This window comes from Cajanus cajan, chromosome 7, assembly GCF_000230855.2.
Source record: "Cajanus cajan strain Asha chromosome 7, NIPB_CcT2T_4, whole genome shotgun sequence".
NCBI lineage: Eukaryota > Viridiplantae > Streptophyta > Magnoliopsida > Fabales > Fabaceae > Cajanus > Cajanus cajan.
This window is the reverse complement of record NC_138523.1, coordinates 34,344,695-34,368,542: the sequence shown is the minus strand read 5'-3', so window position 1 is coordinate 34,368,542 and position 23,848 is coordinate 34,344,695. Positions and strand designations below refer to the sequence as shown.

General features: G+C 37.2%; 1 protein-coding gene across 2 annotated transcripts; it reads right to left on the bottom strand.

Moving 5' to 3' along the window:
* Positions 1-6,052: 6,052 nt before the first annotated feature.
* On the bottom strand, positions 6,053-13,731 carry LOC109792115 (D-tagatose-1,6-bisphosphate aldolase subunit). 2 transcript variants are annotated; one of them, XM_083059536.1, is made up of 5 exons: positions 13,362-13,731; positions 12,755-12,855; positions 11,982-12,098; positions 11,794-11,895; positions 6,053-6,263 (listed from the first exon to the last, which is right to left on the bottom strand). In XM_083059536.1, the coding sequence occupies exons 1-5, from the start codon at positions 13,588-13,590 to the stop codon at positions 6,225-6,227; spliced, it is 588 nt and encodes a 195-aa protein (XP_082915662.1). In that variant the 5' UTR covers positions 13,591-13,731; the 3' UTR covers positions 6,053-6,224. The 2 variants fall into 2 exon arrangements, with proteins under 2 accessions (XP_082915662.1, XP_020207081.1); XM_020351492.3 differs by lacking the exon at positions 6,053-6,263 and adding an exon at positions 10,566-10,889 and having other exon boundaries at positions 13,362-13,727.
* Between the last annotated feature and the right edge of the window lie 10,117 nt (positions 13,732-23,848).

Here is a 23,848-nt window from a genome sequence, read left to right as displayed (position 1 = left end):
GTTCTACCCATTATTTTGTGGGGTTAGATGTAACCAACGATACTCTTATGTAATCTCTACGTTTTTTATGATATATATATATATGTTGTTTCATCCATTGTTGTGTTATGTTTCTATTCTTAATGCTTGCTTTGGATTGATCCTCCTTTGCTTGATATAGAGTCCATTGGGTATTGGAAAATAACCATTGAAACTAGCTCTGAAATAAATGCCTAGTGGGAAATGTATCTAGGAATGAAGCTTGACCCATTAGTAGTCTTAAACCCTAACCCGTAATGCGGGTGTAGGTATTGGATACTCAAGGAATTGATATTCACTATCCGCACCTAGGCTCTTGCTCTAAGGGATTAGGTTTGAGTAAACTTATGGGTTGACTAAGCAATGGATGTAACAAGAGATTAAAGATTCATCAGTATGTAGTTCAGTGATATCTGACCCCACAATCTTACAAAACTACAATACCATTTCTATTCCTTCCACACACACAATCAATTTTATAGTTTTAACATTCCATAGGTCATAACCTTTATTTGAATTGCATGACAATCTATGAAAATGGAATCATTCTTTAGTCACGAATAGTCAATAAATGCTTATTTTACCTACTAGTCCCTGTGGATAAGATATAATTTACTACTTGAACGGATAGTATACTTGCCGTGTTTGAGTCCGTTGATAGAATTAAAATGATTTACAATGATAACAAAAAGTAATTTCAACGGAAATCTCAACAAGAACCTTTAGCATTTCTTCTCTTTTCACCAAAATTCTGTCTATCAAACCCAACTTGGATTCCCCTAGTAGATAAGGCAAATAAGCTGGAGGAGGTTGTCCATAAACAATCTCATAAAGAGTGGCCTGTATAGAAGTATGGAAGGTAGTGTTGTACCATCATTCAGCCAAGGGAAGCCATTTGTACCACTGTTGAGGATAATCAGAACACATGCACCTTAAGTATGTTTCATGGCATCTATTGACAACCTCAGACTGTCCATCAGTTTGAGGGTGATAGGATGTAGACAACTGAATCTGAACCCCTTATAGACTCATGAATTCTTTCCAAAATTGGCTAGTGAAGACCGATCTCTATCACTAGTGATAGAATCTGTAAACCCGTGTAATTTGAAGACATTATCCATGAAGGATTGGGCTACTTCAGTAGCTGTATATGGATGAGATAAAGCCATGAAATGAGTAGCTTTACTCAATCTATCTACAACCACAAAAATAACCTTTTTGCCATAATAAATTGGTAATCCCTTAATAAATTCCATTGTGATGTGATGCCATACATGACCAGGAATTGGGAGAGGTTGTAACAGGCTAGGTGAAGCTGCAGTATCATACTTACATTACTGCCAAGTGACACATTGTTGAACAAACAACTGAACATCCTTGTGCATCCCTTTCCAATACACTACAATTTTGAGTCTTTGTAAAGTAGCCTGCCTGCCCGAATGTCCTCCAACTGCAAAAGCGTGTAACCACTAGAGGATATCTTTTCTCAAGGTCTGATCACTCCCTATAACCAATCTCCCCTTCCTTCGCAATTCATTGTTGACCCAAGTGTGATACTTATGCGATGACGAATCATTCACAATCTCAGAAATTAATTTTTGTAAGGCAAGATCTGAGGACCATAGTTGCTAGGTTCTGGCCCATAAATCAGATTGTAATTGACAAGTAACTAAAGCATGACATTTCGTTAAATCCAATCTGAAGAGTGCATCGGCTACTACATTCTCTTTCCCTTGTTTGTACTCAATAGAAAAATCAAATTCCATGAGTTTGACTAACCATTTTTGCTGAAAAACAGTGGATAACCTTTGGTCCGATATGTATTTCAGGCTGTGATGATCTGTTCTAATAATCAAGTGTCTATTTAACAAGTAATGTCTCCATTTTTGGACTGCAAACACCACCGCAATGAGCTCTTTTTCATATGTGGAGAGGGCTTGTTGTTGTTTATTGAGGGGTCTACTTATATAGGCAATAGGATGGTTATCTTGCATCAATACTGCTCCAATGCCAGAGCCTGAAACATCCACTTCAATTACAAACTTTTTACTAAAATCGGGTAATGTTAACACAGGGGTAGAAGACAACAATTGCTTGAGATGCTGGAAGGCTAATTTGGCCTCATGTGTCCAAGCAAAATTATCCTTTTTCAGCATATCTGTGATAGGTTTAGCAACAACTCCATACCTGTGAACAAACCTCCTGTAATATCCAGCTAACCCAAGGAAGCCTCTAAGTTGTTTTATTGATTGAGGAAATGGCCAATTAACCATAGCTTCTATCTTAGTAGGATCAGTGGAAACACCCTCACCACTTATGAAATGACCCAAGTATTCTACCTTTCCAACAACAAAGTAGCATTTGGACCTTTTAGCAAATAACGAATTATTTCACATTGTTAACAATACTTGTTGTAAATGTGTCACATGATCATCTAAAGACTTACTATAGATGAGTATATCATAAAAAAAGACCAATAGAAACTTCCTCAAAATTTGTTTGAAAATGTCATTCATAAGGCTTTGGAAAGTGGCGGGAGCGTTTGTAAGCCCAAATGGCATGACCAAATACTCGTAGTGTCCTCCATGTGTCCTAAATGTTGTCTTACCCACATCACAATTTGCCATTCTGACTTGATTATAACCAGCTCTCAAATCTATTTTTGAAAACACTGTAGAGCCATGCAACTCATCCAATAAGTCATCCACCAAAGGAATAGGAAATTTGTTCTTGATTGTAGCTTGATTCAGGTCTCTATAATCCACGCACAATCTCCAAGAGCTGTCTTTCATTCCAACTAGCACTATCGAACTTGCATAAGGGCTAGTGTTGTGCTGTATAACTCCATTCTTCAAATATTACTGAATCAAACCCTCTATTATGTCCTTTTGCTGCCTTGCATACCTGTAGGGTCATTTATTCACCGAATTAGCTCCCTGTATTAATGGAATTTTGTGATCATGATTAGGCCTAAAAGGAGGAAGTTGTGTGGGCTCCTGAAAAATGTCCTCAAATTCATCCAAAAGCTGCAAAATGATTTGTGGAATAGCTGGTTGAGTAGCATGTGTAGTCATAGATTGAAGCAAGGAAGTATCTTCTTCACATAGTCGGATCATTGTAAGGTGTACTCCTTCCTTCAGAGTTCTATGTACCTGCTGCCTTTTTATGGTATGAAATCCATTGGAGGATGCACCTCAAAGGACATGTCTTCTTCCTTGTACCACAAACTCCATTGTCAATTTGTCAAAATTCCAAGTAATGTTACCCAATGTAACCAACCACTCTATGCCAAGCACCAAATCACAGCAACCTAAAGGTATAAGCATCATGTCAGAAGTGAAAGTAGTTTGCTGGATTGTCCATGAAAAATCCTTTACTACAAAGGAAATATGCAATTTAGTACCATCTGCAACAACCACATTCAAAGGATCCAACTCCACAATCTTTGATGGAAATACTAGGAGAAGTGAAGGATGTTCTTCTCCTTGGATTTGCCTAGGCTTGGATCTCTTCAAAGGAGACTTGAATCCGCAGCTAAGAACACTTGAAGAAGGATGATTCTCGGTTGGAATAAGGCTTAAGCCTTGGATGGAAGCATCCAAGCTTAAGGTGCAAGGGAAAGCTCACTTCAAAGAGGAGGAAATCCTAGAAGGGTTCCTAAGGTGAAGCTTTCTCTCATGGTGACTCTTGAACGAAATTTGGTTGAATAAGCTCTCAAATTTCATTATTCTCAAAAGTGAATACAAAGAGTGGAAGAATCACTTAAGTAGGGTTCCAAGTGTGCAACTTTGGGCGCCTAAATCCAAGGCTACATGTGGCGCCCAAAATTTGAATTCAAACTTGAAATTTGAATTCAAATTTTGGCTCCCATGTGCTAGTCCGAAAATTTAGGTGCCTAGATGCATTTAGGTTTGATTTGAGAGTTATTTAGGGTTAATTTGAGTGGCACATGTTCAGCCACCCATGGTGCTAAACATGTGACTCAAATGTAACTTAAATGACTTCCAAATTAAACCTAGTTTAACCTATTTTGCCTATTTAAGTAATTCTTGTATATTCCTAATCTAATGACCTAAATACAATGGTCAAACAAATACAATGGAAAGGAAAAATTACAAGAATGAAAATGAGCCCAATATTGGGTACCAAAAGCCCAAAGGCCCATGAAGCCCAAAACTAGGCCCAACAAGCCTAAAACCTAAAATGCTACTCTATGTGGTCCAAAATACAAGACCAAAATATATGATACCTATACTAACATGATGTATACAAAACATATGAAAATAGCTATAACAAAATATGGCCCATGAAAAGTTCAACTTGGGCCTTCCCAGGCCCATCGGGCCCAATGGGCCTTGACTGGCCCACACCTTCATGTCTAACCAACTCCTCTTGGCTCCTTCAATATGTCACCTCTTGCCTTCCTAGGCATGATTCCATCATCCCCTCCCTCTTGAAAAGGATTTGTCCTCAAATCACGAGGATGCATGGAATAAGAAACATCACCTACATACACAACAAACCATGTATAAGAGGTGACATGTTTATGATGAGAAAATGGATTATGGATCCTAAGAGGAGTCCTTATATCTAGCCTAAGAAAAAATAAACTATCAACATTAGACTCCCTAAAAGTAGAAATAGGCTCCTCTCCTAAGCATAACCTAGAAGTAAAACCTAAGAATGTAATAACACTATGACTAAGACAATGAAAAGAATGATTTTTAAACACTACAATATCTTGCCTAAAATACCCTAAATGGTAGCCTAGGCTTTTCCTAAAATATAAAGAAAAGAATACTAGAAAACGTCCTAAACAATTTTGAATCATATTGTTTGGTAGATAAAATGTCTTGGAAAATCTTGAAAACTCATATAAACTATTTTTGTCTTGTAGGGAAGGGTGCAAATTAAGTTCAAATAAAGATGAACTTCCCATAAGATCAAAAATAGAATATGAAATATGACAAGATGTATCTATCAAACAATATATTCCAAAATTTGGGTGCTTTATTAGAACAACTATGGTAGAAGGATTCCTAAAGAGAGGAAGGCTATCTTCCTTGGGCACCTCCAAGGAAGTAGCACAAGAAGTGGAACTAAATGTAGTCCACTCCTTCTTCACTACATCTTCAAGTTGAGATTCATTTTTCTTTAGAATGATTTGTTCTTGAATCTCTACTTCATGACTAGTGGTAAGATTAGGGTAAGAGTTAAGGTCTTTATTTATGAAGAGAGTATTTTGTAAATGAATTTTAGTGGTAGAACAACTCTCTTCACTCACAAGTCCTTTAGAGGAATTATTTTCCTCCTTACTCTTCCCTAAGAGCAATGCCTTTTTTCTTTCTTTTTCTCTTGTTTTTCTCAATTTTTCTTTTGCTAAAAGTTTTTCTCTCTTTTGTTTAATAATGTGAATTTCTTCCTCTAAAATTGCAATTTGTGCTTTTTTTTCAAGTTTTTCTTTTTCTTTTTTTAAAGCTTCTTGCTTTGTCCAAGGTGTTAGTGATTTAAGCCTTTGAGTAGAATGTGAAAAACCTTTTGGAGAGCTTAATTCACTACCACTTGAGAAATATTTTCTCATGATTAAACAAAAGAATTTTTTTGTATATGCTATGCAAAAAGTTATAAAATGTTTTTGGTATTTTCTAGGAATGAAAATAACACTTGGAAGTCTAAGTGTACAAGTTGCACTATCAAGGGAGGTGAGCTACAAAGAGCCACTTAATAACCAAGCCTTTTCAAGTGGAAATCACTAAACTCCTTTGTGGTATCTCCAATTCCACAAAACTTTTCACAAAAATTTTGAATGCTTTTTCACAATTTGTTTGTTTTTTTGAGACTAAACTAAACGTGAGCAAGTAAATCTACACAAGTCTAGACGAAATTAAGCAACTAAGTAAACACAATTATAGACAAGAAACTTTAAAGGAAGCAAAAACAAGTAGCTAGTCGGATAACCCTAAGTGGAAACTTGAAACATATGAAATTTCCAAGCCACTTCCACTAGTACTACACGTGAGAAGGCTATCAAGGGTTAGATATACCTGACCAGCTTCTTAATACTCCCTCCAAGCTTTACAAATTGGTTTAAAATACAAAAGATTTGGCAAAAATGTAAACTAGCCTAGGAAAACAATAAAGTGGCGGCTTTGGCAACCAATTAGTGACGAATTGTTGTCCAAATTTTCCAACACTTAATCAAGTGTTTAATCCGCCACTAATCCTTCAAAATAATGCTCCTGGACCTGCAAAAGAAACACAACAAAGAGGTTAATGTGGCTGCCTCACAAGGTGAAGGGATTGGTCACTCAAGTGAAGGAAGTTTAGGAGAAATTTTGGTCACTAATTTAGGTCAAATTTTTAGGTCTTAGTGTCCAAACTTTTCCTACTCTTTGTTGAGCAATGCTTGATCCTTGAGCAAGGATTTGAGGCCACTTCCAGCACAGGGAAATTATTGAAAGAAAACTAGACAAGCAATAAAGCACAATTTGGAAAGCTTATACCAAAAGTTAAGAGTAATATGTATATATGACAAGACTCAAAGAGGTTCAACAAGTAAAACTGGAAAATAAGACTCCAAATAAAGCTAGCACTCAGTTAGGAATGTTCCTAGATAGGTACTAGAGTAGATGAACAAAACAAAAAAAAATTGAAAGCAATTGGATAAGTATAGCACAAGTAGTAGTCAAAACAATAACAAGGAATCAAGTGATTTTTCACCAATGTACACCTCTCGGCTTTTTCACTTTAAAATGCTTTCTCTAATTTTTTTTTTAATTATTTCTTTTTCTATATTCAAGTTAAGAGTCCAGAGAGTATATTTGCCTTTTGTTTCAAATTTTTCTAAGATTCCAAGCTATAGAAACCGTGACTACAAGTTAGACAAAAATTCAAGTGAAAACAAGGAAACTAGTGCACTAGTTTTTAGGTTTTGTCTTGGATTCTTTTGTACACTTTTCTTCTTTGAATCTTTGTACTTTTCTTTTGATTTAGGCTCTGTTTTTGTCTCTGTTTTCAGCCTATTTACTTTTTAAAATTTGAATCCAAAAGATAGTGCACTAGAAGTAAGATTAAGCACTTGAAAGTTTGAGTCACAAAATTTTTTATAAGATTTTTCAATGGAAATGTGATTTGAAAACTTAAGACACAATGGAAACCTAACTCTAAAGAAACTTACTAGAACTAATAGCAAGTTATGAACACAATAAGGTAAAAGAAAAAGCACATATAGGAGGCAAGAACAATAAGCAATCCGAGAGCAACAAATTGATGAACTAGACACAAAGAAAATTTAGGTCAACATGCTATTCAAGGAATTTTAAGACATATAAAGACTACACAAACATACTAAGACAAAACATGGATTAAAAACCAAAATCTAAATGCAATGTATGCAGTCCAATCACGGACACATATTAGGAATGGAGAGACTCAAAATTAAAATCAAAAACAAGCACAAGCTAATAGGTCCTAAACAAGTTGATTGAGGAAGAAATTCAAGAACAATCAACCAATGGATCTATGGAACAAAATATGATAAAAAGCATGTAGATCCGAAAAGAAACTCAAACAAGACACTTAGAACACAAAGAACACAAAAATAATCGGACCAAAAACTCAAGAACTTATCTCCTTGAAGACCTTGCTCTTGATACCAAAAATGATGGAAATACTAGGAGAAGTGAAGGATGTTCTTCTCCTTGGATTTGCCTAGGCTTGGATCTCTTCAAAGGAGACTTGAATCCGCAGCTAAAAACACTTGAAGAAGGATGATTCTCGGTTGGAATAAGGCTTAAGCCTTGGATGGAAGCATCCAAGCTTAAGGTGCAAGGGAAAGCTCACTTCAAAGAGGAGGAAATCCTAGAAGGGTTCCTAAGGTGAAGCTTTCTCTCATGGTGACTCTTGAACGAAATTTGGCTGAATAAGCTCTCAAATTTCATTATTCTCAAAAGTGAATACAAAGAGTGGAAGAATCACTTAAGTAGGGTTCCAAGTGTGCAACTTTGGGCGCCTAAATCCAAGGCTACATGTGGCGCCCAAAATTTGAATTCAAACTTGAAATTTGAATTCAAATTTTGGCTCCCATGTGCTAGTCCGAAAATTTAGGTGTCTAGATGCATTTAGGTTTGATTTGAGAGTTATTTAGGGTTAATTTGAGTGGCACATGTTCAGCCACCCATGGTGCTAAACATGTGACTCAAATGTAACTTAAATGACTTCCAAATTAAACCTAGTTTAACCTATTTTGCCTATTTAAGTAATTCTTGTATATTCCTAATCTAATGACCTAAATACAATGGTCAAACAAATACAATGGAAAGGAAAAATTACAAGAATGAAAATGAGCCCAATATTGGGTACCAAAAGCCCAAAGGCCCATGAAGTCCAAAACTAGGCCCAACAAGCCTAAAACCTAAAATGCTACTCTATGTGGTCCAAAATACAAGACCAAAATATATGATACCTATACTAACATGATGTATACAAAACATATGAAAATAGCTATAACAAAATATGGCCCATGAAAAGTTCAACTTGGGCCTTCCCAGGCCCATCGGGCCCAATGGGCCTTGACTGGCCCACACCTTCATGTCTAACCAACTCCTCTTGGCTCCTTCAATATGTCACCTCTTGCCTTCCTAGGCATGATTCCATCAATCTTACAACCCAACTTCTTGGCTATATTAATATCCAAGAAATTGTGTGTACTTCCACTATCTATCAGCACATGGAGAGGTTTCTTTTTATGATAACCAGTAATTCGCATGGTTCTAAAATTGGCAACTCCCGTTAAGGCATTCACGAGAATTTGAGGCTCCTTCATATCTACTTCTTCAGTTTGTATATCACTATCAAGTCTTGTTACTCCGTCATCACAATCATTAATTTCTAAAACATGTATCTGTAATTTCTTGTGAGTCAAACTATGGGATTGAGTAAAGGGTTCATCGCAAAAGTAACAGAGACCTTTAGCTCTCCTTTCATCCATATACGCTGGGGTAAGGTTCTTGGTAATCTTGGGTGCTGTCTTGGCGTTGTCTACCCCTAAAGTGGTTAGAGCTACCGGTTTTTCTCCTAATGACTTTTGATTAGAAAGATTTCTATTCTGTTTCACGAGGGTAGTTGCTATAGAGGATTGAGAACTAGCAGCTTCATACATTTTTGCCAGAGTAAATGCCCTTCTCACAGAATCTGGTTGAAACATCCTCACTAACATTTGAATGTCTTGCTTTAATCCTCCAAAAAATTAACTTAACGTGTGCTCTTCAGAAAGTTGTAATTGAGCAATAATAGCATCAAAATCTTCATGGTATTTCTCAACACTAGTTGTTTGTCTCAATTTCATTAATTCAGCCATTGGATCATCACATACTTCACCGAACGTGTCAATCAACAAGTTAGTGTACACTGCCCAATTATGAATAGGAAAATTACCTGCAAATCTAACGAATGTCGTATGCCATTGCAAGGCTTTTCCTTCAAGGTGAATTATAGCTATCTTGACTTTAACATCATTGGGAGTATTATCAATAGAAAAATAATTCTTAGCTTGATAGATCCATTGATGCACGTTATCGCCGCAAAATTTCGAAAAATCCATTCTGGCCAGTCTCATTCCGCAAGAATATTGTGGATTAGACCCCTTATTCTGATTCGCACTCCCAGAATGAGAATTATGACTATCATTACCTTCGTTTGAAATTCTGAGCATTTCTTGAATGTTGTTCTTTAAAGATTCATCCAGTGCCTTTTTAATGTTCCCCGTAAGTTCAATCAAACGCGTTTCTAATCCTGCTGCTATACAATCCTCTATCTCCTTCAATGCTGCCTGATTTCTAGTGTTTTCCGCCATGTATAAAGATTGATAAAGGAAGGGAGAGGCTGATACCAATTGATAAGAGAAGAAATAGTTCTAGGAATTTTAAGTAAATCGAAGAACTAGATGAAAGCTAGGGAATCTTGAACAAGAAGAGATTCCAAAGAAATTTTATTGATCAGAGTTTGCAGAGAGAAGAATTTTGTTTACAAAAGAATGAATGTCTAATTTTTAGATATGGGTCTTATTCCCTTTTATATCCTCAACTAACATATCACCTAACTGAATATAACTAACTCCATATCAGATTATTGGGTGAACAACAACAACAACAACAAAGGAAAGAAAAAGAAAATCTCACATTATTAAGAGATGCTTTTGTGTGTGAGCTAAGGACAAAGGCTTCTCCAAGCCATGTAAGAAACAAACTCGGTTATCTATTGCACTTCTTTCACTAGGCTTAAGAAACAAAGTTAGTTATCTATGACTGTCTTGCACTTTATTGATCACATTATTAAAAGATGACTTAAAAGCACTTCACTCCTTTCGATCAGCTTATGCGTAAAGTTCTATAATTTCTACTTCATTTGAATTGGTCGTTAATTGCCCAGGTTTTCTTCTACCCTTCAAACCCATTAGACTTTTTCATTTATCCGTAGATATATTCAAATCATTTTTTAGCATCAAATTTCAAGGTTGAGAATGCCAGAATTAGCTGTTCACTAACTCATTGTGGCTCAAAGAACGGATAATTGGATACTATCATGGATATAATTTTTTGTACAAGTAGAGGTACAATGACAACATTTTAGTGTACATATACAGAGATACAATTTTATGTACAGAGTGCAGAAAGAATGGTTAGAAGAACTACAACATGTATTTACAGAAAGTCCCATTGCCAATAGACCTTCTCTACAATCCCTCCACCACTTTTGACAGCTAGGTGAAGAGTCTCGGAAACTGGAGGAACCCCCCATAATAATGGCACTGCAACAGTCATGGTTAGCTTTTCATGTAAATCACCTTTGCTGGCCTTCTCTGCGGCAATAACCTGCCATATAAGATTGGTTCTAATGCTCAGAATATCCGTTGACACACAATAGAAAAATTTTAAAAATCTGGATATTGTGATCAACGGATAGTTGCCATGTAAATGCTTCCATGTCTATGCATTTCACCAAACATGAGGGTCTCATAGTCTCAATAGGCGGTACCTACCAACCCAATTAACTTCCAGGATTTTCCAGACATGAAACTACCCATAAAAATTCCAGATGCACATTAATTTTTTATTAAGTTGAGAGAACTAAGGTAAAATAGGCACAATACAATTCTCATCAACAAACCTGTTGGAGATCCTACATTGACTAGTAATAAGACTAAATTAGTGCCTATAAATATGAAACAATTCTCACCTAACAAATCAATTTTGTAAGAATGAATTAGGTCCAAAACTCACATGAAAAGCCCTCTGTCTAAATCCAGTTAATGATTGTTTTCCAATTCAAACTTCTTCTATAATTGCATAACTTATTCTTTCATTTCAACAAGATACTACAAACTGAAAGTTGATAAGAAAAGATCTAGGGTGTATTTTAGTACAAAACTTAATTAAGCTCTTATTTAAGTTCTTATCACACAAGGACTTATAAATTTGGCCATAAAAATAGCTCATTGGAGTCATAAGCTATTTTCATAGGCTCAAATAAGTTTCATAAAAGCTATTCCAAACACCTCCACAGAGATAAATTGAATGGTAAGGAAAGGTGAATGTTTTTTACCCTTATTTTTTGTGTAGAACTAATCTCTAGAGATTTTCCTGTGGGCAAGGCAGTTTAACAAGCAGAACATCTCATGAAATTTTAACAATAGTTTGAAATTTTGATTGAACTTTTTTCAACAAATAACAAGAACCAGAGGACAGCAGCTTTATTGAAAGAAAAAGTGTGGCCTACCTCCCCACCGTGCTCTAAAACGGTGTCTTCAACCACATCACTAAGCATCTCAATGGAACGGCAGAAACCAAAAATACAAAGTCTTCTGCCCATATCAAGTCCCTAGAGGTAATTCATACTTATGAGATATTGAGATGACAAAAAGGATAACTCACAGAGGAGGTTTAGTCAAAAGATTGGGTACTTACATTAGTAGCTGCAATATCAAAGAGTGCCCCGAGACAAAGGCCTTGATTGGGATCCATGTAATCACTCTCCTGAAACCGTTGAAATTTTTGGGTGGTTTTTGATTTCCCTTGCTTCTTCTGTGAAGCATGACAATGCGATTAGCCAATCTAAAATAACACCTAACATCGAAATGAATTATAAACAAGACAAAGCATACATCGAAAATCACAAAGGTTCAAGAAGTGCATATTGTATCTTCCCTGTCTTGGGATTAAAAGCTGATTCTACGATAGCAAGTATTCAACATGAAGGACTAATATACTTTTGAACATTAGGAGTAAAAGGGCAAAGAGACTAAATCTTTTACAATAATCAACATATCAGAAATAGCAAGCACCTAATCAAAACTTTTTGATCATGATAAGAAACATGTTGGACTTTCACCTATATTAGTTGAAGTTTTTAAGTAGTTGATTTCTTGACATAGTAGCAAAGCCTCTTCAGTAATGTAGTTCTCCCCCCTTCTAATGGAATTAAATTTTCAACAAAGTTTTAGGTGAGAAGGCCATGTGCTTTGTTTGGAAAACTCCAAAAAGCTGTGTTGAAGTTATCACTTAATAACAAATATCATTGTTGTACCTTCGCTGAATAAGATTTTGGACCCAAAAACACACTCGGACCAAACATAACCAACTGAGAAAGTATCACCAGCACATTTAAGGTTCCCTCTATTTTTCAATTGTTAACTTGAAAACTGAAAAGCAATATGATAAACTGCATGACAAAACCATACATCCGACGAGCTGACAAGGCGAGGAACCATGGAGCCTCCAATCTGAACGAGTCCATCTGCAGTGAATAACGTAATTCTCTCCTCAGGAACCCATTGAATATCTGAAAAGTCACAAACATATAGGAAAATAACTCAGAATATATGTATAAGTGATAGCACGAAGGGTTAACCAATTTTCTTTCGTCCCCATGGATAACCTCAGTATACTGGACCAGATACTAATCTGGTTCCTGATATTTAATTAGATCAACCCCAAAATGTATGAGCGTAAGATGTCTAACCATTTGTTCAAATTGGCCTAAACAATTTATGAATCTTGCATCGATCATCTCAATTCTAAACTATTTTCCTTAAAATGCTGACAAGGGGATAAAACCACCTCTACTATTGATCAAGTTAGACGGGATATAAAGTATCGAATCCACCCACAGTCACAAAAATCTCAAATTTAAAGATTAAAATTAAAAGGGTACAGGCTTTTACTTTAACCATGAACTATTTGAGATAATCACCAATTCCAATTGGCAACGTGCTTAAAGTGGAAAAATATAAAAGTATGCAACCCCAAAATTTGAAATTGAAAATAAGGGAAAAAGGAAGAGCGTACCGGAGCCGGAATCGGACCAAGGGAAAAAGGAGAAGGAATCGTCGCCGGAGAGGTTGCCGAAGGAGGTGGCTTTGGGGGAAAAATGGAGGAGGCGCGTGTGAGGGGTGGAAGGCGAAGGAGGGAAAGGGAAAGGGTTGTTGAAATTGAAAGGGAAGGTTTTGGAAGGAGAAAAGGGTGAAGCAAAAGAGAATCCGAAGGTGGAGAAGCACAGTGCAGAGGTTTCCGCCATTGAGAATACGGTGATGGATCAAAATTCAAAACCGGTTTTGATCATTCATTGAACTCACCGCGCACTTGCTTTCAGTTTGAGGATGTTATTTATTTATTTATTTCTTGAATTTCTGTTTTTGTTACTTCAAGTTTTGGTGGGTGTTTTTTTTCTGGTTGAGAACTTCACATGGATACCACACACACGTTCCTATTTTTATTCCTGATATTTATTTTATTTTATTTTATTTATTGCCTTGTTGCGGGAACGAAGACTTCCCATGCTGTATGTAATGTCAAATGCCAGATTAGTTTCAAAATTATGGATATTCATTAATTTATTTCTTAAAATTATTAAATAAAAGTATCATTTTGCTTTTTTAAACATATGCAAATGAATATTTTACTTTTTAAAATTATAAAACTATCTAAAGCATTTTAATCGATGTTGAAGTAATATCATATAATTTTAGATTATGTTATTGTTATTGTAATTTTTAATAATTATTTTTTAAAAAATATATCAAATGTCAAATTGAAAGAATGGTTTTTTGATATGAGTTATAAGCTAATATTTTAATCTGTCTATTATACAAGTAAAATATTTATTATAATAAATTATATAAATAAATATTATATTTGAATATATAAATTGTATTTAAAATTTATATAAATAAATATTTTTAAATGTATAAAATATATTTTGAATTTAAATAAATAATTTATATTATAGTATAAAATTATTTTTAATTATTGGTAATTAATTTTAAAATTTAATTTACAATGAAATATAATAAATAAACATTAAATTAGATTAAAAGAAGTTTAAAGAATTAGAAAAATTCATCAAATATATTTTAAAAAATATTAAATTTAATTTATAAATAATTATGATAAATAGAAATTGTACTGCATGTACCAAAATACTGAGCTCCACGTCAGCCCTAATTGCACCACGCACGCAGGCCCATAGTCGACAAGGCTTGTGGTCAATGTTGGGCCGACTTCAAACTTACTCTCCCCCAAACGGAGGAAAACCCTAAAATCACCAAGGTATGCCTACTATAAATACGAGACATCTACACTATCAAGGACTAACTTTAGCATTGGAGTCACTTTTGCAGGTACCCACCCCATCTCAGAGCAGCCGACGTACCAAGTAGAGGAGGCTCACCGATCTTGCCAGCAGATCGTCCTCACGACCGATCTTGGGTAAGAACATCTAGCGCCCACTGTGGGGCCGATCAAGAATTCTTTTATCGGCCAGTCTTATGGTTTTAACCTGAAGCCATAACAGAAGAACAACAGATGAGGCAGGATAGAACGCATTAAGAATGGACAGAGAAGCAACATTGCGACGACTGATCGAGCAGGTCGACCAATTGCGGTAACAACATACCGCCAACCTGGAGAACATGCGTACCCGACATGATGCTGATTTGGTGGCGCTGTGGGCAGAAAATGAGTGCATTCGTGCCCAACTCCATCAGCAACCTCCAAACCAACCTCCTCGACCAAGCAACCACCACGAGGAGGAGCACCAGTTGGGCCGTTGACAACGCACAAGACAACATCTCATCGTTCAACAACACATCGGTCGCGCGCAAACGCAAAGATCGGAACACGAGGTTAGTAATGCACCGACCTAAGCTCCCACACATTGAACGAGCGTCCGTCGTCACCCCTTTGTCGACGACATCATGGAAACACACCTCCCTTTTGGGTGGAAGCCACTAAACATCGACCGATATGACGACACCACCGACCCAGATGAGCATATCAATCTCTATGTCACGCAATTGAACTTATACACTAATGATGATGCTATCTTGTGTAGGGTCTTCCCAACCTCGTTGAAAGGCTCAACACTCGCCTAGTACACCCAATTTCCAGTAGGGTCGATCAACAATTTTGACACTCTGGTAAGACGTTTCACGGTGCAATACGCAACAAGATAAACTCACCATGTCACATTCGCTGCCTTAGCCAACCTCAGGCAGGGCAATGACGAGCCGTTGCGGAAATTCATGGAACGATCTGCCAACGTCTCCATTCAGATCCATAACATGAATATAAAAGTCGCCCTACACGCCATGCTCATGGCACTGAAACCAGGCCCTTTCGTTGACAGCCTCTGCCGATGACTTCCCCCTGACATGGACGAGTTGCACGCTCGGGCCGCTGGATACATCCAGATGGAGGAACATACTGAATTTCGCAACCAAATCCGCAAAAAATCACAGGGAAGCAAGACCAAGGTCACAAAAATTGAGAATCTCCAATGACAACCAATTCAAGAAAGCACGAAAAAATAAAACCGGGAAGCACGACTTCTACACTCTCCTAAACGCACCTCGTGTCCACATACTGGAAGAAGACAACAATACCGATCTGATCACCTTGCCGCCACCTGGGCACAACCCCAATAGTGCTGACAAGTCCAAACATTGCCGCTGCCATAGAAACTACGGTCATACCACCGAGGAATGCCGAACACTTAGAGACCGCATAGAGGAACTTGTCCAAGGAGGGCACCTCAGACAGTATGTCCAAAGGTCACAACCACACAGGGGTAGTTACCAAGGACATGGTAGAGGGCGAGGACGAGGTCGAGACTCTAGCTCCCGAGCGGACCAACCTTACAGGTCCCAGCAGAACATCGGTGGGACAGTACAGGCTGAGGTATGCCATGTAATAGAAACCCTCTTTTACGAGGAGTTATCAACACAGTTGCAGGTGGATTCGTCGAAGGAGGCCCAAGTAGCTCGGCGTGCAAGCGACACCTACAGAGCATCAACAGCATCCACACTAACACCTCAAATTTGCAACACAACACACCACCTATCACTTTCACACATGATGATTATGTCGGCATCTGTCCAAACAAAGACGATCCCATGGTCATTGCGGTTGAAGTAGCCAACTGGGAGGTCAACATGACACTAATCGACCAAGGAAGCTCGGAAGACATCTTATATTGGCCAACATTCCTAAGGTTAGATATCCTCCATTCTCTTATTCAACCCCATACAGAACCCCTAGTCAGTTTTGCAAGAGAACGAGTCCACACTCGTGGGTACATAGAGTTGCTGACAACCTTCGGGGCACCTCCCAACTCAGAGAACAATGGTCAGGTACCTCTTCATCGATGCCAACACATCATACAACATCATCATTGACAAACCGACGTTGAACCAACTCGGAGCTGTGGTATCCACCTCGCATTTGACGATGAAGTTCCCAGGGGGTAACGGACAAATAATCTCTATCAAAGCAAATCAGAGAACAGCTCGGCAATGCTACGCGAAAAGCTTGAAAGTGTCACCCCTAGTAGAGGAACAACGCCGCAGTGAATCCCCCACTGTGGCTCACATAGCTCAGGCCGAGATCACCGACCTTGATCCAAGATTAGAATCCCATGATAGTCGACCAAGCCCAATTGACGACTTAGTCGACCTCCAAATCGGTAGACACCCCGGCCAGTGCATAAAAATAAGTCAACAACTAAGCCTAGAGCTACGACAGCAACTCACAGCCAAGATTTCTAGGAACGCTGATATCTTTACGTGGTCAAGTGCCGACATGCCAGGTATAGACCCTAATCTCATCTGTCACAGGTTGGAAATCCACAAAGAAGCCAAACTAGTGGCTCAAAGAAAACAAAAAGTCGGAGGGGAAAGACGAGAAGACATCATAACTGAGACGCAAAAGCTGATGAAAGTAGGTTTCATCTAAGAAATCAGGTGTACCACGTGGCTGGCCAATGTAGTACTCATCAAAAAGAGCTCGGCGAAATGGCGTATGTGCGTCGACTACACCGACCTAAACAAAGCTTGCCCTAACGACACGTACCCCTTACCGAGCATTGACAGGTTGGTTGACGGAGCCTCTGACCATGCCCTCCTTAGTTTCCTGGACGCATACTCGGGATACAACCAGATCTTGATGTACCCACCGGACGAAGAAAACACAGCTTTCATCACCGACCAAGCCAACTTTTGCTACCGTGTGATGCCCTTCGGCCTCAAGAATGCAGGAGCCACTTACCAGAGACTGATGGACAAGGTTTTTCACCGAAAAATTGGGAGGAACATGGAAGTATATATAGATGACATGGTCGTGAAAACTGTGTTAACCGACACTCACGTCGCTGACCTGGCTGAAGTATTCAACCAAATACAGAGGCACAATATGCGTCTAAATCTTGAGAAGTGCGTCTTTGGAGTTCAAGGAGGTAAATTTCTCGGCTTCATGATCACCAACAGGAGAATTGAGGCCAACCTAGAGAAGTGCGAGGCCATCATACACATGTCCCTAAACTGTCAAGGACGTTCAAAGGTTGGCGGGCAGGTTAGTCGCTCTCTCACGCTTTATACCCAGGTTGGCAGAAAAGGCGGGACCCATCTTGACCCTGTTGTGAAAGCCGAAGAACTTCGAGTGGACAGACCAATGCGAAGAAGCTTTCAAGAGCTTCAAAAGCTTCCTCGCCACCACACCAATCCTGCAAAGGTGATGGAAGAGCATGGACCAAGGGTCCAACCACTAGAGCTATGGCCAGGAGATTACTTGAAGACTTGATTGCTTCAGAGCTTAGTGGGCCTAATAGGCTTGGTGGGCCTAGGGTGCTTCTCACTTGGGCTTTACTAGATTGACACCATGTTTATATTGTAATTTCATAGAATAGGGATTTACTTTGTTTTGGTCTTGTATTTGACCATAGATTAGGGTTTGTACACTTTGGGCTTATAATTGGGCTTCATGGGCCTTTGGGCTTTTGACACCCAATATTGGGCTTATTCTCTTTCTTGTAATTTTTCCTATTCATTGTATTTCATGGACCATTGTATTTAGGTCATTAGATTAGGATTTAAGGAGTACTTTTAGTTTAAGTGAATTAGGCAAAACTAGGTTTAATTTAGTATGCATTTAAGTTGCATTTTGAGTCACATGGATGGCGTCACCTTGGATGAACATGTGTGACTCAAATTCAACCCTAAATGCACTCTAAATCAAATCTAAATACACCTAGCACTCATGGGACCGGTCATACACATGTGTGACAAGATTTGAATTCAAATTCAAAATTTGAATTCAAATCTTGGTGCTAATGTGGAGGCCTCACATGTGGCACCAAGTGTAACCTAAATTCCGAAAATATAAAAGCTCCCTCCTCACCTATTGTACTCACTTTTGAACTTCTGAAATTTGAGAGCATTTCTTTGCCAAATTTCCCTCAAGAGTCACCGAGAGCTTCATCTTCAACCTTAGGAAAATTCATCTTAGTTCCTACCTTTTGAAGTGAGCTTTCATTTGATCCTTAAGCTTGGATGCTTCCATCGATAGCCTAGGTTCTCTTTCTATGTGTTCTTCCCTCAAACAATAACAATCCGTTCGGTTCAAGTCTCCTTGAAGAGGATCCGTGCATAGGTGAAGCTAAGGAAAGGAACATCTATCACTTCTCCTTCCTTTGCCATCAATTTGGTATCAGAGCAAGGTTCTTCTTGGAGATAAGTGTTATTAATTTTTTTGGTCCGTTTGTCTTGTTGTCTTTGTGTTCTTGTGTGTCTTGTTTGAGTTTCATTTCTGATCTATAAGTTTTTGAAAAAATTTTCTATCCATAGATCCAGTGATTGATTGTATTTTGAATTTCTTTCCACAATCAATATGTTTAGGACCTATTTGCTTCTGCGTTTTTTCTTTGTTTGAGTCTCTCATTCTCTAAGCATGTGTCCGTGATTGGACTTCATCCATTGCATTAGATTTTTGTTTTTGAATCCTTGTTTTGTCTTAGCAAGTTATGTGTAGTTCTTATATGTTGAAAATTCCTTGAATAGCTTGTTTAACCTAGTTTTTCTTTTGTGTTGTTTGTCTACTATTTGGTCTCGGTTTGCTTATAATCATTGTGCCTACCTATATGTGCTTTTTTGTTTTACCTAATTGAGTTCATAATTTTCTATTAGTTATAGCAAATTTCTTAGTGTTAGGTTTCCATTGTGTACTTAAGTTTCCAAATCACTTTCTGTAAAATTCTTGAAACAACTTTGTGTTACTTGAAATTTTAAGTGAATCATCCTACTTCTAGTGCACTATTTCTTTTGGATTCAAATTTAAAAAGTTTAGTGGCTGGAAAACAGAGAAAATACAGAGCATTATGTTTCAAAATAGTTAAAAAAAAAAAGAGAACAAAAGAATTCAATCAAAAACCTAAAAACTAGTGCACTAGTTCATCCATTTTCACTTGAAATTTGTCAATCTAGTAGTCTCGGTTTCTATACATTGGACTTGTGAAAAATTTTAAAATAAAAGGCAAGTGTCTTCTCTGGAATATACATTTGAATTCAGAAAAAGAAAATAATAAAAAAAAATATATATATATATAAAGCATTTATAAGAGCAAAAGTCGAGAAGAACAATTTAAGAAAATTACACTTGATTCCACATTTTTCCTTGGACTACTAGTTTGTTTCTACTTGTTCATTTACTTCCAAATTTTTTTTTGCTTTGTTAATCTACTCTAGTGCCTATCTAGGAACCTTCCTAATTGAGTACTAGCTTTCTTTGGAGTCTTATTTTTCAGCTTTCATTGTTGGATATCTTTGAGTCTTGTCATAAACACCTTACTCTTCAATTTTTGGTATAAGCTTTATAAATTATGCTTTTGTTGCTTGTCTTGTTTTCTTTGCTTAAAAAATTCTATGCTGGAAGTGGCCTTAAATCCTTGCTTAAGGACCAAACATTGACTCAACAAAAAGTAGGAAAGATTTGGACACAAAAGACTTTCAAATTTGACCTAATTTAGTGACCAAAACTTTCCTAAACCTACCTTCACAAGAGTGATCATTCCATTAACCTTGTGAGCAGCCTACATTCATCACTTTGTTTTGTTCTTTGTGCAGGGTCCAGGAGCAACTAAATTCAAGGGTTAGTGGTGGATTGGAACACTTAAACAAGTGTTAGAAAAAAGTGGACAGCAAATCCGTCACTAATTGGTCACTAAAGCTGCCACAAATTGTTTCCTAGTGTAGTTTAATTTTTTGCAATTTCTCTTGTATTTTTAATCAATTTGTAAAGCTTGGAGGGAGTATTAAGAAGCTGGTCAGGTATATCTAACCCTTGGTAGCTGAATCATGTGTAGTACTAGTGGAAGTGACTTGGAAATTTCATATGTTTCAAACTTCCACTTAGGGCAAAAACGACTAGTTGCTTAACCTTGCTTCCTTTAAGTTGTTTGATCTTTAATTTGTTTACTTTGCTGCCTTGTTTCGTCTAGCATTGTGTAGAATTTACTTGTTCACGTTTAGATAGCTTCAAAAACACTTGTGAAAAGCAAACAAAAAAATATTTGTGAAAATTTTTGTGGAATTGAAAATACCACAAGGGAGTTTAGTGATTTTCACTTGAAAAGGCTTGGTTATTAAGTGGCTCTTAGTAGCTCACCTCCCTTGATAGTGCAATTTGTACACTTAGACTTCCAAGTGCTATTTTTGTTCCTAGAAAAGACCAAAAATATTTTATCTCTTTTGCATAGCATATAAACTTCTTATTGCTTAATCATGAGTCATATTTCTCAAAGTGATAGTGATCTTCAATCTCCCAAAAGTTTTTCTAAAATTGTTAAGGAGGTTGAGGCACTAAAACTATGGAGACAATAAGAGGTACTTCAAAAAGAAAGAGAAGTACAACTTATTGCTCTTGAGGAAGAGATAAACAAAATTAAGCAACAAGAAGAATTTTTTTAAAAAAAACTCAAAAAAAGAAAAAGTCAAAAGAGTTCCACTAAAAGTTCCAAAGTCTCTACAAGCCAAGAGGATGTGGGTAGTTTGAATGTTGATGAATATTACCAACCCATGCTTAGAAGAGTCATTAAGGAACCCAAAGTGAGGGAATCAAGGGTTGATCTCCCTTACTTTCATGGAAAAGAGGATGTTGATGCCTACTTGGACTGGGAAATGAAAGTGGAGCAAATCTTCACTTGTCACCAAGTAGGTGAAGAAAGAAAAGTTCCCTTAGCCACCTTAGCTTTCCAAGAACAAGCTATGTATTGGTGGACATCCTTGGAGAGAGAGATAAGACTTCATAATGATCCTCCTATTGTTTATTGGAATGAATTGAGGAGTGCTATGAGAAGAAGACACATACCTTCTTATTATAGTAGGGAGCTTATGGATAAGCTCCAAAGACTCCAACAAAAGAACATGAGTGTGGAGGAGTATAGACAAAAAATGGAGTTATATCTCATGAGGGCTGGGATAAGGGAAGAGGAAAGATTGACCATTGCTAGGTTTTTAAGTGGTCTTAATTTTGATATAAGAGATAGGGTTGAGTTACTCCCTTATAGGGATCTTGATGATTTGGTCCAACTTTGTATAAGGGTAGAACAACAAAATTCGAGGAAAAATTCTTTCAAAGGCAAAACTCAAACTAGCTCTTATATCAAGAAGGACTACAAGAGGGAGGGTCAATATGATTCTTCTAAGAACTTTAGCAAGGGTCTAGAAAAAGAAAAAGAAAAAGAAAAAGAAAAAGATAAAAATAAAAATGTTGTCACTTCTAGTAGTAAAACTAGTGACATCAAATGCTTTAAATGTCTTGGGAGAGGCCACATAGCTTCTCAATGTCCAACTAAAAAGGTCATGATTTTGAGAGGGCAAGACATTTATAGTAGTCTTGATGAATCTAGTTCTACCACTTCTAGTGATAGTGAAACTAGTGAGGAAGACCATCAAATTGAAAGAGCATATCCTTATGATGGTCAACTTTTGATGATTAGAAGGCTTCTAGGAAGACAACCTAATGAGTCTCACATTTCACAAAGAGAGAATATTTTTCACACAAGGTGTAAAAATTCTGATAAAGCTTGTTCTCTCATTGTGGATAGTGGGTCTTGTTGCAATTGTTGTAGCACAAGGTTGGTAGAGAAGCTTGATCTTACTCCAATTCCCCATCCAAAACCATATCAACTTCATTGGCTAAATGAAGATGGGGATATCATTGTGGACAAGCAAGTGAAAGTCAAGTTTTCCATTGGTAACTATGAAGATCATGTGGTATGTGACATAGTTCCCATGGAAGCTTGCCATATTTTGTTGGGAAGGCCATGGCAATTTGACAAGAAAACCATGCATAATGGCCTTACCAATGAAATTAATTTCACTCATAAAGAGAAAAAGTTTGTACTTCATCCTTTGTCTCCTTCACAAGTGATAGAGGATCAAGTACAAAATGAAACTAAAAAAAGAAGAAGAAGAAAAAACTTGATAAAAAAAAAAGAAGAAAAGAAGCATAAATCTTCAAAGAAGAAGAAGGGAGAGAAACCTCTTCCAATAGAAGGAATTCAACAAGTAGAAACTTTAAAACAAACTTTTCTTGTTGAAAAGCCTTCTTACATTCTTCTTTGTAGAGGTATGCTTAATTGTCATAATTTAAGTCTTGAACCTAGTTCTTTACCTCTTGGTGTTTCTCAATTATTAAAAGAATTTGATGATGTATTCCCTAGTGAGGGTCCAAAGGGCCTTCCTCCTTTTATGGGTATAGAACATCAAATCAATTTTGTGCCTGGGGCAAGTCTACCCAATAGACCTGCATATAGGACAAATCCACAAGAAACCAAGGAGATAGAGAACAAAGTTCAAGAATTGTTGGACAAGGGGTGGGTGCAAAAGAGTTTGAGTCCCTGTGTTGTGCCTGTATTGTTAGTGCCCAAGAAAGATGGAAAATGGAGAATGTGTAGTGATTGTAGGGCCATTAACAATATCACAATCAAGTACGGGCACCCAATCCCTAGACTTGATGATATGCTTGATGAATTACATGGTGCTACTATTTTTTCTAAAATTGATCTTAAAAGTGGTTATCACCAAATAAGAATCAAAGAGGGTGATGAGTGAAAAACTGCTTTTAAGTCCAAATTTGGATTGTATGAGTGGCTAGTTATGCCTTTTGGTTTAACTAATGCACCAAGTACATTCATGAGGCTTATGAATCATGTCTTGAGAGAATGTATAGGAAAATTTTTTTTTGTTTATTTTGATGATATTCTAATCTATAGTAGGTCTCAAGATGATCACATAGGACATCTTAGAGAAGTTTTGATGATCCTTAGGCAAAACCACTTGTTTGCAAATGTTGAAAAATGTACTTTTTGTGTGGATCATGTGGTTTTCCTAGGGTTCATTGTGAGTAAAGAAGGGGTTCGTGTGGACCCCAAGAAAATAAAAGCTATTCAAGAGTGGCCCAAACCAAAGAATGTTAGTGAAGTTTGGAGTTTTCATGGACTTGCA